Here is a 15,593-nt window from a genome sequence, read left to right as displayed (position 1 = left end):
TCGGTGCATTTCTGAGGTGGACAGAGATTTAGTATAGGAGAGCATCTCTGACTTAAGTGTGAAAGTCAAACTGGAAACAGACTCTTTCCTCTATAGAAATTCATTTTACATAACTTTACTAGAAGGTGTCTCTTAAGCATCGTTTTGTGTTTTCTATTAGGCCTGGTGAGTACCCTTGGGGAGGTCAGGGGTTATAAGATAGACAAGTTTGTTGTCAGATGGAGACCCAGTAAACATGCAATGTAATTACTGTTTAAATCTTCATTTCAAAAACAACTTGAGATATAATTCATATACCAGTTTCTCCATATTAGCTGCCTTTTTTATTATAGCCATCCTAGAGGGTGTGAGTACCTAGTGGTATCTCATTGTGGTGTTGATTTGCATTTCCCTGGTAGCTAATGATGATGAACAATTTTTACGTGTTTGTTGGCCATTTGTCATCTTTCTTAGAGAAATAGCTATTCAGATCCTTCACCTATTTTTAAATTGGGTTGTCTTTTTATTATTGAGTTTTAAATGTTATTTATATAATCTACATACAAGTTCCTTATCAGAAACATGATTTGCAACAATTTTCTCCCATTAGGTGGGTTGTCTCTTTACTTGTTTGACAGTGTGTTTTGCAGTCCAAAGGTTTTTCATTTTGATGGAGTCCATTTTATCTTTTTGGCTGCTTTTGCTTTTGCTGTCATCTAGGAAACCATTGTCTAATCCTAGGTTGTGAAACTTATACCTATGTTTTCTTCTAAGATTTTCATAGCTTTAGGTCTTTCATCCATTTTGATTTCATTTTTGTACAGTAAGTTTTCATTTCATTAGTGAGGCTGAATATCTTGATGACTTTATTGGACACTGGCATTTCTTTTCTGAGTTACCTCTTCATTTTTCTAGTTTTCATTGGTTTTTAGAAGCTCCATATCTGCAATGGAAATTAACCCAGTTAGGAATATCTGTTTTTTCTCCAGTTGTCATTTGTCTTAGACTTGACTCCATAAAAAATAATACCCCTTCCCTCCCAGCCAAGTTAGTCATTCCTTTACAGTTTCTGGTTTGAAGTCTGTTTCTAACCTAAGATGTTAAAAATATATTTCTGCATTTTCTTCTATTGTTTTTATGTCTTCATTTTTTTATATTTAAATCTAGAATTTATTCTGATGTGCGATGGGAAGAACTTTTTTCAATGGTGAGTTGTCACAGAACCACTTATGAGTGATCAATCACCTTTATCATTGTTTGTGTATTAGACTGTATCATGCATTGTATACCCTTCGGCTGTTTCTCAACTTTTTGGTTCATTTCCATTTGTGTCTCTAGTCTGGTGCCCTCCTACATAATTTGAATTATTGTAACTTTATAGAATGTTTCAGCATCTGGTTAGACAGGTCCCTTTCCATCCCCACCTCCCAGTATACTTTGTTTTCAGAGCTTTTGTAAGTTGTTTGCACATGTTATTTTTCAAGGTTAATTTTAGAATTTTCTGAATCAGTTGGAAAATTTGGAGGAATGGTGCTAAGTTCCTGGTTTGGTTTTGTTTTTGTTCTTGTTTTTGTTTGCCAACTTAAGTCAGCTTGGTTAAAAATGTGTGAGAATTCCTGAGCTTTCAAATTCTACTGTTTGTGTCAGGAATATGGAGATGCAGTTCCCACCCTGCCCGGGCTTCACTGCAGCCGGGGAAAGCTGTAGGTGAACAGCTAGCCAGACTGTGGTTCTGGGGAGGTACCCAAGTTCTTTCTTTTGCCTTTCCCCATTGGCTGTCTAGAGGCCTGCCCTTGTTTCTAGTCCCTGTGGCTCTGAACCGGCAGCTTCTGGGGCTCTCCTGGAGAAACCCAACCCTTAACTTCTTAGTCTGACCTTTCCCTTACCTGAGTAGAATCACGAGATGGGCCATATGGAGTGACTTTCCTCTCATCCAGTCTTTCCTGTTTCGAGTCTTTAACAAATTCTGGCCTATTAACACTACCTTTGTATTTTCCAGGGCTGCAACAGATTCTTTTCTTTTTATATGCTTTGTTCCTCTGTAATTTTAAAAGCGAAAGAAATAAAAATGCCATCTTAAAACTAGAAGTGTGCTGGATGCATGTATTTGCTATCTCATGATGACAATTCACTTTATGGTCTAACAGTCACTAGAAAGTCTTCATTGTGACATGGTTTTATTTTTTAATTTATTTTTTGGCTCACACGTTGGTTTTAATACCGCTTCTTTTGCTGGGGCACAACTAGTTAGTTACACAGAAGGTTATATAATTCAGTGGGCACAGATAAATTTGAGAAGTGAAGCAAATATATTAAAGTCTTTAGTGTATGATTTCACTTGGAAATTTAATGTTTGCTTCAATTTTTATGAAGGAAGGTTTGCTAGAAGGATGCATTTGTATTTATTATGCACCCAGCTTTGTTATTTTCTAATGGTAAACTTAAAGGAATTAATAAGAAATTTGTAACGCAACAGTTGTTTCTCTTAACATGAAAAAATAAGTAAAAACTCTAATTTCACTTTCTAGTTGGTTCCACCTTTTTTTGTATTGTTAAGAAAGTATATACATGCTTTTAGTTTACCTACTAGTAGATCAGTTAATAGTAGTTGAACATTGCCTGAACTTTCAAATGCTTTGAATTAAACCAGGCTTGGTGGTGGTTCTTTATAGGGACAAGGCTTTTAATCTGGATATTTTTTCATTTATTTTGTTATTTTTGCTGAAGAGCAGTATTACCTGTTAATTTAATAAGGATAGGAAAAATAGTTTTCTGTCATGTAGTAGGTGTGTGCTAAACATTTGTTGAATTGCAAAGAACCAGTTTAAATCACTTTGTCCTTCCCCACTTGGAAATACAGCTTTCCAGTGACAACCTACAGGAAATATGTATGCTTTTGTTTCACAGACTATAAAATATATTCTTATAAACTAATATGAAATATAATATAACTAATATAATATATGGTGAAAGTGCTTTACCAAAGCATCAAGGGCTATAAAACTATGAATGTTTTAAGATTAAACCTTGAAATATTTAATGAGTTGTTATAATGCTTTGCAAATAGGATTTCTTGGTAAGTTCTAATATACATATGCATGTATAGTTTCTAAAAAACTTTTTCATTATGGAAAATGTCAAATATACTAAAGTAGAGGGTTTCAGTGCAATGAGCTCTCATGCTTTCATCACCTAGTTGTGATATTTATCAACTCTTTGCTCATCTTGTTTCATCTCCATCCCTACCCATTCCCTCACCTTATACCAGGTGTGTTTTGTTTTGTTTTGTTTTGTTTTTAAGTGACTTAAAACAACAGAAATGTATTACCTTAGAGTTCTGTAGGTCAAAATCTAAAATCAGTCTCAGTGGATTAATATCAAGTTGTAGGTAGAGCTGTGTTCCTTTGAAGGCTCTCAGGGAGAATTTGTTCCTGACCTTTTCCAGCTTCTAGAGGCTGCCTGCATTCCTTAGCTTCTGGCCCCTTTTATCATCTTCAAAGCCAGCAGCATAGCATTTTCTGACATCAGCTTCTATCACATCTTTTTATAAAAATTGAGGTTAAAAATTCACATGACATAAAATTCAGAAGTGTACGACTCAGTGGCTTTTAGTACATTCACAATGTTTTACCATCACCCCCACTGTCTAATTCTGGAGCATTTTCATCACCCCCAAAAGGAACCCCCCGCACTCATGAAGCAATCTCTTCTCATTCCGCCCTTCTCCCAACCTAGGTGTTGGAATAATGCTGCTTGAGCATTTGTTGTAGAAGTTTTAGTTGGAGCACCTGCTTTCAGTTATATTGGCTACACACCAAGGAATGGAATTGGCTGCGTCATATGGTAATTATGTTTAATTTTTAAGGCACTGCCAAACTCTTCCACGGTGGCTGTACCATTTTACATTCCTACCAGCAACGTATGAGGACTCCAATTTCTCCACATATTTGCCAAAGTTTATTTCCCTTTTTTTCTCTTTTATAGCTATCCTAGTGGTTGTGAAATGATATCCCAGATGATTTTTTAAAACATTTTGGCTGAAAATATATATGGAAGTTCCACCCTAGAGTCCACTCCCCTGTTGTTTTCTGTTCTTGCTGTTTACAAATTAATCAAAATAGCTGGCATTCATTCGACATCTGCCCTCTGTTTGGGACTGTGCTGAGCTCTTTATGTGCATTTTCTCACTTATAGTCGATAGGAGCACTTGATTTCACCAGCAGCCCAGATTCCTATGCATAAACAACCCAGAAGGTAATTGTAAAGGTGAGGCTGAGAATGGGTGTGTCACCTTAAGGAGGCTTGAAATAGGAAGAAACAAATTTCTGAAGCCATGTACATTTGGGAATAAAAATGCTTCTTACAGAAGGAAATCCTGTGTGCAAAAGGATTCGCTCCAGGGTTCCTTTAAATAGTGAGCTTCCCTGACTTGTTAACATCAAGTTCAATGTACCAAATCTGAAGAATGGATAACTATTTTGGGAGGTCATCTGTTATGTGAAATGAGGCACACCTAACCACTTACTTGCTTATTAGGCTTCCTCCCAAGTTCTGCTCAGTATAAGCAAATGAGAATATGCTCAACAGGACCCATGAGATAAGATCAGGGAAATAGCTGCTAGATTTGGTAATTAGAAGGTCGTTGATCATCTTTAAAAGAGCACTTCCTGTGTTGGGTTAGGGATAGGGCAGAGGAAGGCAGCACTGAAGGCAGTACCAAAGGTGGCTTTGCTTTGGGGTGGAGGAAGGTTGGGGGGCTGAGAAACCAATGGAACGAGTGGAAGTTAAGATAGGCGATACTTTTCAAAAAGGTTGAGACAGGAAGGAGAGTGGAGATGATGATGTAAGGTCGAGGGATAGTTGGATTTGTTTTTCAAGTAGAAAGAGAAAACCAGCCTTATTTTTGTAAACTCAGGGAACAGCCAGATGAGGAGATGTTGAAGATACAAGGAAGAAGGTATAACTAACTGATAGTCACAAGTGCGTGATAAAGAACTCATGGGTCAAGGCCCCAGATGGAATAGCTTTGTTGTCCACGGGGGCCTGAGGAGTGGAGGTGAGGGTGGTCTCCAGTAGATGGGTTTCTGTAGATGAAGCAAAACGGTAGGGAATTTGCATGCGATGCACTTCTGCCTGGTTCCTGCTTCGGAGAGGTGGTGATCTGCTTAGCTTGAGAGGTTGGGGTTGAGTGGAGGGTTTAAGAGAATGGCTGCCTAAGGGAAGGGGAGAACAGATCAGAATAAAGGAGTTATCCTAAGGACAGCTAGACCCTATCAAGGTAGCCTCTCCAGTGCTTGTGCCTGGGCCAGAGCACTGGTCTGACCCCGTCGCGTATTTCTTCTCCCCAAGCGTAGGTGCACTGGGCGTCTGACTTGGACATGTTATCCTCACATGGCTCTGTAATTTTATTTCTGACTCTATTCCCCTCTCTTCCTTCATTTCCGAACTTTTCCACTGTACCCTCCAGAACTCCTCACCCGGTAACAAGACAATCCCCAGTGCATAGCCTTTTCTCTGAACTCTGCCATCACCTCAAGATCCACAACACTAGCTGTCTCTGATGATTAGCAGCCCCCTGAAGTTGCTGCCAGTCCCACAACTAAAAAAACCCAAACTTGTGTTATTTACTCTGTGGCAGGAACTGTTTGCAGCACATTCAAAAACTGCTTAGCAGAGGTGAAAGATGGACCCAGGAGGTATGGCTTCAGAGTCTTTACTCTTCAGAACTGAAACACAGTGACCTTGCAAAGCTCTTTCAAGTCGAGTTTGTTGAATTCCCTCCTCCCCAGCTAATTCACTTCCAGGGGCACTGCTGTGGCTAGTTCCTAAATCTTTGAAAGGTTTTGTGGCATAAATCTGTATTGCTTCTTGCCTTTCCCATTTTAGGTGACTTAGGAGCCCACTTTCTGGGTTGGCCAGGTCCTTATTTCCGTGGTGTGTGTGCTTGAGGGTTTATAATTTAAAAGAAAAGCTCCTTCACTGCCATAATGTGGGGCTTAAGGAGGTTGCATACTTGAACGCTGTTTTTCCGCATTCTCCCCACCGCTTGCTCCTCCCTCCCTTCCTTCCTTCCTTATTACGGTCATCCTAGTGGCTGTGAAGTGGTAACTCACTGTGGGCTTGATTTGCGTTTCCCTAATGATGAGTGATGGGAAGCATCTTCATGTGCTCGTTGGCCCTTTGTGTATCTCCTTTGGAGCAGTGTCTACCAGGTCACTTGCCCATTTTTTAATGTTAATGTTCTTTTAATATTTCATAACCAAAACATTTTCAAATTGTGCACTAGCAGATACTCTCTCTCCCAGTGGTGAGGGTAATGAGGACAGCCTTTTAATCAAGCATTTGATAAAGTTACTATGGAAATAGGTAAAAGCTCAAAGATCCCTTGATAGCCAGGCAGTTTAAATTGCCTACAATACTGGCACAAAGTAAATATGTTAGAGAAATTTGTCTGACTTAGAAGGAGTAAAGGAAGTTACACTTTAAAGAAGTTTTCAGTGTAAATCTAAAAAAAAAAAGGCTTAGAAAAGGTGTTTGATGCCTGGGTTTGCCTAAGGCACTTATTTCTCCTTTCACCATGTTCTTTTCCCCCTTGAATTGGGGATAGAATCTAAATAAAATGAATTTTTGTGTGGTTGACGTTGCCTGCCTTCTTTCCTTAGCCTGTCTTTCTTGACCTCATTTTCCCATTATATCACCTATGCACCAAGCACCATAAAGATAACCATACAGTTGGATTTACTGGACAAATATTGACTGGTTTTTCTGTATCCTTGGGACTGTGCTCTAGTGTTTTATTTCTGGCATTATAAAATTAACAGGGTAGTTGTGATTTATTCCATGTATATTTTTCAGACATATTTATATTGGTGATTACATAGAGATCCCACTGATGAAGAAATAGTGTGCTTGGACCGATGGGTCGCAGGAATTATTTGCTAGGCTGGTGGTTTTTCTTTCCACCATCTTCTGATCACTCTGAACACTTTCCTTCCTGCCTTCATAGCCGCTTCCTGAGAAGTTCGTGGTGAAAGGTGTTGTGGATCGTTTTTCAGAAGAGTTTGTGGAGACCAGAAGAAAAGCTCTGGATAAATTCCTGAAAAGAATTACAGATCATCCTGTGCTCTCTTTCAATGAACACTTCAGTATTTTTCTCACTGCTAAGGTAAGGGCAGACGTTTTCATATTCTTCCCCTAAAATAACATTCTTCAGGGCTCTTTCTTAAAAGCTGTTTTGATCTCTCATAAGCCACTTTCATGCGTGGCCCACTAGTGGATGTCATAAAAGTGATTTTTTTTTGGTGTCTGTTTGCATTAACATGGTTTCTGTGTTAAAATTCAGGAGAAACACCCCTTTGCAGTAGCAGAGGAATTTAGAATATTTTTCACTTGCCAAAGGCAAGAAGGGTATCCTTAAATGCTTTTTGGCCTATTTACTGGGTGAGGTGGTTCTGACCAGCAGTGTGCATGTAAGGGAAAGAAGGTCTGTTGAGTATCTGTTAAGTTTGTTCTGCACAAGAGGTCTGTGAGTGGTTACTCATAGCCTCATTTCACAGATGAGGAATCTCAAATTCAGGGAGTTCATACTGGCTCAAGTGGCAGCACTAGGATCTGAAGGTGGGTCTCTGTGGCTCCTGAGGCTGCCCTTTTTCCTCTCTATCAGAAGGCCTGAGTGAGAGGAGGTCAGTATTACTTGCCTGCAGCCAAGTTCCTGTCAGGTGGGCATTTTCCAGGCATTGGCCAGAAATATTTGGGTCCTACACAGTTGCCAGATTCTGTGTATGCAAATGCAAGTTGGCCATTGAGTTGGCTCCCCAAAAATCATCCTCTCCACTTCACTGTTGGCAGAACTGGCCGGAAGACCTGAGGTGCTCCTCTCTGAATGTCTGCGGAAGTGGGATCTCACACGCAGATTTGCACGCCGGCTCCCTTCCAGCGCCGGCTGTTCAGTTCCATGTATCATATTCCCATACTCAGGTCATCGGTAATTCATTCCGTGTTGGCAAGGGTATCGAGGCCCTTTCCAGTGTTCTTTTTCAAAATGGCCAAATTGAGAAATATTTTCAGGTAACATCAGTTGAAGTTAAAGACTTTACACAGGATGCCATTGTCCAGACAATGGAAACCACATTGACAAAGTCCTTTAGTATTTGTTGTTGTTTTTTAAAAACTGTAATTGGTATATAAGCCTCATTGAAGACATTCCGATTTATCGTCTCTTTTTCCCAGAGACCTCTTCCCCCATGGGTCAAACTTGTGATTGTTTCTCAAATAAGTTTTCCCTCGTGAACTGACCTTTGGAGATAGTTCTTTCAGCTTATACACAAAGTAAAACCCATCTCACTCTCCAAAGCTCATGGTCCATCCAAGTTTCAAGTCAGTGTCCAGGCAGGCCTCACACTTGGTCACCTTTCTGGAAACAGAAACAAAGGCGGGAAAAGCCTGGGCCCCTGGTCGTTAGGAATCTGTGTGAACAATAAGTAGGAAAGATTTTTGTGGGTGTGTGGTATTCATCTGTGGGCCAGACATGATGGAGTTATTTTTTAAAAAGTCCTTCAGTGTCTGAATCAAAACCCAATTCTGTGAGTAAGTGCAGAGAAGGTGGTTCTCAGTAGAACAAATCCCACACTGATCTCAGTTTTACTTGCTGAACTTTAATGCGCTAAAGAGCTCCACCTTTTAGTCCCTTTCCTTTTTCTTTTTAATTGGTATAAAATGCACATAGCATAAGATTTACCACCTTAACCATTTAAAAGCATACAGTTCAATAGTGTTAGCTATATTCACATTGTTGTGTAATAAATCTCCAGAATGTCTTCCTCTTGGAAAACTGCAACTCTGCACCTATGAAAAACAGCTCCTATCTCCCCCTTCCCTCCCCTGGCCTCCCATCTTTTTTTTTTTAACACACCTTGAATAACTGGTCTTGGTCTTAGATGAGCCACTCAAATGTTTGCTACAGCAAAGGCAGATTCATCCCTTTTCCTTGTGATAACATGATCCTGTCACAAACTAGAAGTTTCCTTAAGAAGAAGCTGGTAATGCCAGGAGGTGGTGGGGACACCCCGTATCAGCTGTGTTCAAGTCAGTAATTTCATCTTTGGCAGGATGAGTACAGCAATCAGACAGGTACTGTTAACTACTGTTGAACATGCCAGTTAACTTGGCTGGGTTCTCTTTTCACACTCTTATTTGAAATAGAGCTCATGCAATCCACAGGCCAATTTTGATCTACTCCAAAAAGTATTGTCTGTGGAAGCAATGCCAAGAACTCCAAAGCTCCAGTTACTGTCTTGTGAAAGCCTGGTGCCTATGGGGATGCTTTTTTGACTGGAGTTTATGAAGTTAGAAATGGAGATGGAATCTTTAGAGTGTTTGTTCAGGTAGTGTGACTTTGAAAGGGAGGAAATTGCTGCTGCTTTTAAGTTGGGTGAGCTGTGGGTATGTTTTAAAAGTTGAAGAGAGAGACAGGAGAGAGGATAGTTGATGGACCAGAGCCTTGTTGTTGAGGGGAGGTGTGGATAGGAAAGTGTGGAATCAAGAGCAAAAATGAAGAAGGAGGCGAAGTTAAGAGTTGTCTCTACTACATACACTTACAGAGACCTGAGCCTGTGATGTGTGTCGAAAGCAGGGACTGTCAGACAGCTGTGTTAGCCATGATACCCTGTTTTCTGTTCTATCCCCAAATCAGGTGAGGTGACCAAAAAGCTATGGCCTCGTGTCATGTTCCCTTATCTCCCTGTAATCATGCCCTTCTGGGACTGGGAATTAATATTCTGTTCGTATGGAGGGTGGGTATAAGGAGCAGATACCTGATCTTCTGTAAAAACCATTTTGAAGGCACCATTAAGGTAAGTAACATAGACCAACCTGAGATATTTTGGACTCTTCTTAGAGTTTAGTGATAGGAAGAAGCTTGTTTTACCTGGCAGGTGAATGTGCTTTTAAAATTTAGATACAACAGATTATGAAACCCTATACATTTGCATCTGTACCCTTACTAAGAAATGCCAGGTAAAACATTTTGTTTGTACAGCATCTATCCTTGGCTTAGGTTTCTAGCACTGCTTTTTCTGTCATTGTTTCCTGCTCCCCACTGTCTACTCCCTACTTTCTCTACTTGCTTCATTATATGGCTTTGGTTGGGATATAAATGAATGATGGAATTATTTTACCTCTTGAATTTTGCTCCTAAAGATGACTTAGGTAATTTTGTATGGGAGAAAGGGACACTTCTTTCTGGCCACGATTTAAAAAAATTATGTTAGAATGGCATTTGTGTGTAAAGCAGAGCATGCCCAGGTGAGGAACCTGATAGAAAGGCAGGAGACCAGCTCTGGTGAAAGAGACATGGGTGTAAATGCCCAGGCATGTGAGCTTGGAGGTTGTGAGGGCAAGAAGAGGGTGCTCTTGTGTGTGTGGTTAGTCTTCTACCTCAGCTCCTTATTTTCTGAGTCTACCATTTCCAGAAAGAAACCATTGAAGGAGTTGGTTTACTGATCCTGACCACGTGAGTTGACTGAGCCTCAGAGGTGGTTTGTTCATGTGTCACTTGTAGGACCTGAACGCCTACAAGAAGCAAGGGATCACGTTGCTGACTAGGGTGGGCGAGTCGGTCAAGCATGTCACCGGAGGCTACAAGCTGAGGAGTCGACCTCTGGAGTTCGCAGCCATTGGTGACTACTTGGATACATTTGCTCTCAAACTTGGAACCATTGATCGAATAGCCCAGCGGATCATCAAAGAAGAAATAGGTGAGCTTTTGGTTGAGGTCTTGATCCTGCCCCAGGACCACATTTGCAGAAATGCCATGTATGTGTGCCAAGCAGACTCAAACTGCAGAGTGCTGGAATGACAGAACTAGGCCATATTTTAATTATGAGACTAATAAATAAGTACAAGGAAGGGACTAGGTGGTGGAGACCAGAGTATAGTTTTGTGCTGTGCCCTTTGCCCTGCACCTCAGCCTTGTGCCTGCTTCCCCAGGGCAGACGGCCACTTCTGGGCCTCTGGCTCTTCACTTCCCCTCTAACTTTAGCTTTAAAAGTGGAGATATTGACTCAACTTCCCTTTATTCATGGGAATGATCATTTAAAAAACAAACTGGTATCTTTTCTGATAGGAAGATGGCTCGAGAGGACAGCAGGGTGACCTGTATTTGCCAGAGTTACCCTCATGAGCCTTTGGACTTGAAATTGACTTGCCTGCCTCACCCTGCTTCATTTCAAACCCACTCGTCCTTTCTTGTGGAGTTACATGAGGCCTTTCTCTAACCTTCTGGGCTGTTGACACCATTCCTTCCCCACCCCATTTGTGGCCACCTGCCCTTCTGTATCCATACACACATGCAGGCCAAACAAAGCTGATTACTAATCATACTAGCATGTAATATGAAACATGTTGAGAAGGATTCTCCAGAGCCAGTTCATCTATTGGTTACCAAAAAATGGGAACAACATATTATAATAGCAAGAATCCTGGTAAAAAATGGGCCAAATTTTCTTTGTGGGAGGAAGTAAATCAACCTATTTCTTTGTTCCCTGTGCTTTACCCACTGATGGTCTCATGCGGGGCCTGCAGCCGTTAGTGATAGCTTTAGGTACCATCCACATCTAAGGATCATAGGGAGTAAGGATGCAGGGACCAAGGTGTTGGGGTCACCCCTGAGTGAGAGTGAATCTGCCTGTGTAAGATCACATCTGCATCAAAATGTTTTCTAAACCCCCATTACATTTCCACTGTGACTGATAATTTTTTCCTTTAAAAACATCTCCTTAAGCCTATATGAAACTCTGCCCCCATTGCCTGTCAAAATACTACTTCACTATATGAGTAGGTGAATGGTTATTTTCTAAGATATTTAATGATGTAGCTCCTGTGACTTTTCCTCAGAAGGCACTCCAATATCCAGAGGCATGGCATTCCCACTATGGGATAGAGTGAGATGATGTTACGGTGTTAGCTGTAGCATCAGCTTTTAGAAATCTACAAAAAAATTATAAGCAGTGTTGTGTTGAAAGGAGAGCACGCTCAGCTGAGTGAATGGCTGGGGAAACACATCTTACTGTAGAGAGTTCTTGGCTACAGTAGTAACTACCAGTGATTACTGTGCAGCTAGATCATAACTGGTTCCTATTCCCCCTTTAGAGTACCTTGTAGAGCTGAGAGAATATGGGCCAGTGTACTCCACATGGAGTGCCTTGGAGGGGGAGCTGGCTGAACCCCTGGAGGGTGTGTCAGCTTGCATTGGCAACTGCTCTACAGCCTTGGAAGAACTGACGGATGACATGACAGAAGACTTTCTACCTGTGCTCAGGGAATATATTTTATACTCTGACTCCATGAAGGTAAGCTGGCTTCTTGTGTACTTAGGTGCATGCTTTGTTGTAGTCATGAAATCAAAAAGTATCAAAAAGAAATTGATTATTGCCTATTTACATGTGGTATGGTTTCCTTCTTCCTTAGCGGGCAGGATCAGACATACGGACTGGACTGCCTCATAGACATAAAAATAGAACACATGGCAAACCAAGTTATGTGAATTAAATGAAGAAATGCAGTTTGGAAGAAAATCTTATTAGTGCTCTCTGAAGGTTAAAGGAGGTATAACATCTGCTTAATAAAAACAGACTGCTGTGGGAAAAGGACAATTGGATAATTTTAGAGCTCTTGAAAGTTAATGATTGATAAGATAAAATTGAAGAGTAAACACAGACTCCAAGAAGGAACTGGCGGTTATCAAAGGGGAAGGATGGGGGAGGGTGGGAAAGGGGATTGAGGGGTATTATGATTAGTACACATGGTGTGGGGGGATCATGGGAAAGACAATGTAGCACAGAGAAGACAAATAATGACTCTGTGACATTTTGCTACACTGATGGACAGTGACTTCAATGGGGTATGGGGAGGACTTTATGATACGACCGTAATAACCACATTGTTTTTCATGTGAAACCTTCATAGGAGTGTATATTGAGTAAAGTTGAAAGATGAGATTGAGGCAATCTTGGAAAGTAAAACAAGGAAACAAAGTAGTTTAAAAGTAGGACAAAACGCTCCCCCTGAGCATCCCTCCCCCTCCCCTTTTCCGATATCCCCAGCACGTCAGCTTCCTCTAACCCAACCCCGCCGTCCACTCCCTCTGAGCACCCCTCTCCCTCCCCTTTTCTGCTAAAAAAAAAAAAAGGGTAGGACAAAAATGTAAAGTACTGAAAATGTGAAAGAATGGTAAGAGATATAGAGGATTAATCTCAAAGGTTTGGCATCTGACTGCTAAGAGTTGCTAATTAAGAGAAAGGAGAAAACTGAGGAAAGGAAATTACGGAAGAAATAATACAAGAAAATCTTCCAAAGCCAAAGGACCTGAGTCTTCAGATTAAAAGGACATGCTAATTACCCAGCAAGAGGAATGAAGAGAGAACTAACCCACAGCATATCACTGCAAAATTTTAGAACAAGATTTTAAAAGTTTTTAAGAAAGGGAGAGGGAGGTGATGTATTGATGTACAAGAGGACTAAGAATCAGAATGACTTTGATCTACCAGCAATGGATGAGGAAAGACAGGAACTGAGGACGAATGATTTCCAACCTCAAACTTTATATGCAGAATAAGGATGGGGTGCAGGATCAGATGCTTTAATGCCCACACTAGAAACTGCTTCAGCCTGCACTTACACTGGTTTGGGAGCATGGGTGCGAGAGAATCTTATAGTGCTAGTAACCAGTTACAGCATGGGTCAGTCTTCCTGAAAAAAACAGAAAAATGCACGTGGCTTGGTGTTGAACACCCATGTCTCCAAGTAGCCCCCTTCCTACTTCGCAGAAGAGACTCTGACCTACTGATCTGTCTTTGGGGCAGATCTAGGGCCCTCCTTTAGGAAGGAGCTGGGTAGGGACGGACAGATCTCCAGAGAGAAACCTATCAACCTTGGGTTATAAAAATGGAAAACCAGAAGAATCATGGCACTATGAAAATATTCTACAGCTTCAGAAGGAGGGTAAAAAATAATGAATCAACTAATTATAAAAACTAAAAAAAAAAGAACTTTGGAAAATTCCAAGCATATATAAAAGCAAACAGAATAGTATGAAAAACTCCCATATACCGTTGCCCTTGCATCACCCTTGTTTCATCAGTTATGAATGTTTTAAGGCTCTTGGTATGTATTAAAATGTGGACAGTGGAAAATGGAGCCTGTTCCTGGTGGAATGAGTCACCGTCCCATATATACTCTATAAAGCTGCTAGTAAAATACTTTCAAAGAGTGGATTGGGTCTGGATCTCACAGTGATCAGGGAAATGATATAAATTTCCTTATTTATAAGGCAGAAATGATGGTGATGGTAAGGATAAAACTCACATGTAACATCATTAGCCTGAGACAGTTTTATTGGTAATTAAGAGAAGTGAGACTGAAAACCAAGGCTTTTTACTCTGAATTGGCCACTCCTTTTCCTTTGGTGTATTGTATTTTTTTTTAATTGAGGTCTGTGTGTTTTATATTTAATCCTGTGGCTGAAACCAGTATAGAAAGGCATCCTCAGGTTGGGAGTGGGTGAAATGAGTGAGGGGAGTCCAAAGGTGCAAACTTACAGTTATTAAATAAATAAGCCATGGGATGAGATGTGCAGTGGGGTGGCCACAATTAATAATACTGTATTGTATACTTGAAAGTTGCTAAGAGAGTAAATCTTATGACAAGAAAAAAATTGTAGCTAGATACAGTGATGGATGTTAACTAGTCTTATCATGTGGTCATTTCACAGTATATACAAATATCAAATCATGTTGTACAAACATTATGTTGAAACTAATATAATTATATATGTCAGTTATATCTCAATTTTTTAAAAAGCCATCCTTGCTCAAAATGAATATTTCACTTATAAAGTTATTATCTGTGAACAAAAATAATGTATACAGTTCCTGGGGTGTCCTTAAATTTGTCTCTTAAAGACACACCCATCATCAAAAATGCTCTTTTAACCTTGACAGACTGAAAATCTGATGCACACAGGTACTGGGATATTACAATACAAATTACTGTGTTCTTGTACGTGGCAAGTATGTTAGTAGCTAATATATGTTTGTACTTGGAACAGGATTATAAATTGTCATTTAGCAAATATTTATCTGGCATTTTTATTAAAATATTACACAGTGGGCTATAAGTCTATCTGGGTAATTGAGGCTGCGTATCAAAGCAACACTTGGTTGTTTTCTTGTTTTCACCCCATGTGATGAGGAACAAGAAACTCAATACACATGTGAGGCAGGTGTATTGAGTTTCTTGTTTACTGAGCCTGAAAAAATATTAATCAGATTAATCCAGCTGGGAGAAGGGGATTGTGTACAGAGTTTTCTGGGAAGGGCACGGTAAGGAGCAAGTGTTGACGGCAGTCTCTGAAACCCAGCTCCGTCCCATGGTGAGCAGAGCTGAGCCCAGTCAGAAAGTGAGGCCACCTCCTCTGCCTCTTTCCAATAGGAAAATATCTCTGCCGAGCAGTCTGGGCAAGATGGGAGTGACTTGATGGCAAAGCCAAGACTGCGTGGGTCAATAACTTCCAGCATTTTCTCCATGTAGGACTAGACTGACCCTCATCTATATCAGAT

At 40.5% G+C, this 15,593-nt stretch overlaps 1 protein-coding gene across 5 annotated transcripts in view; it reads left to right on the top strand.

Moving 5' to 3' along the window:
- SNX30 (sorting nexin family member 30) overlaps positions 1 to 15,593 on the top strand; it is a 101,141-nt gene that overhangs the window by 58,245 nt on the left and 27,303 nt on the right. For all 5 annotated transcript variants that reach the window (XR_012126702.1, XR_012126701.1, XM_073226049.1 and 2 more), the window contains 3 exons: positions 6,986 to 7,144; positions 10,538 to 10,733; positions 12,127 to 12,326. Coding sequence is in view for 3 of the 5 variants with exons in the window: in XM_073226049.1 (XP_073082150.1) it covers positions 6,986 to 7,144; positions 10,538 to 10,733; positions 12,127 to 12,326 (555 nt within the window). In the remaining 2 variants the exon portion in view is untranslated. The remainder of the gene's footprint in view (positions 1 to 6,985; positions 7,145 to 10,537; positions 10,734 to 12,126; positions 12,327 to 15,593) is intronic.

The sequence above is a fragment of the Manis javanica genome, chromosome 2 (genome assembly GCF_040802235.1).
Source record: "Manis javanica isolate MJ-LG chromosome 2, MJ_LKY, whole genome shotgun sequence".
NCBI classification, from domain to species: domain Eukaryota; kingdom Metazoa; phylum Chordata; class Mammalia; order Pholidota; family Manidae; genus Manis; species Manis javanica.
Note: the sequence above shows the minus strand (reverse complement) of the source record. Positions and strands in the feature narration are given on the sequence as shown.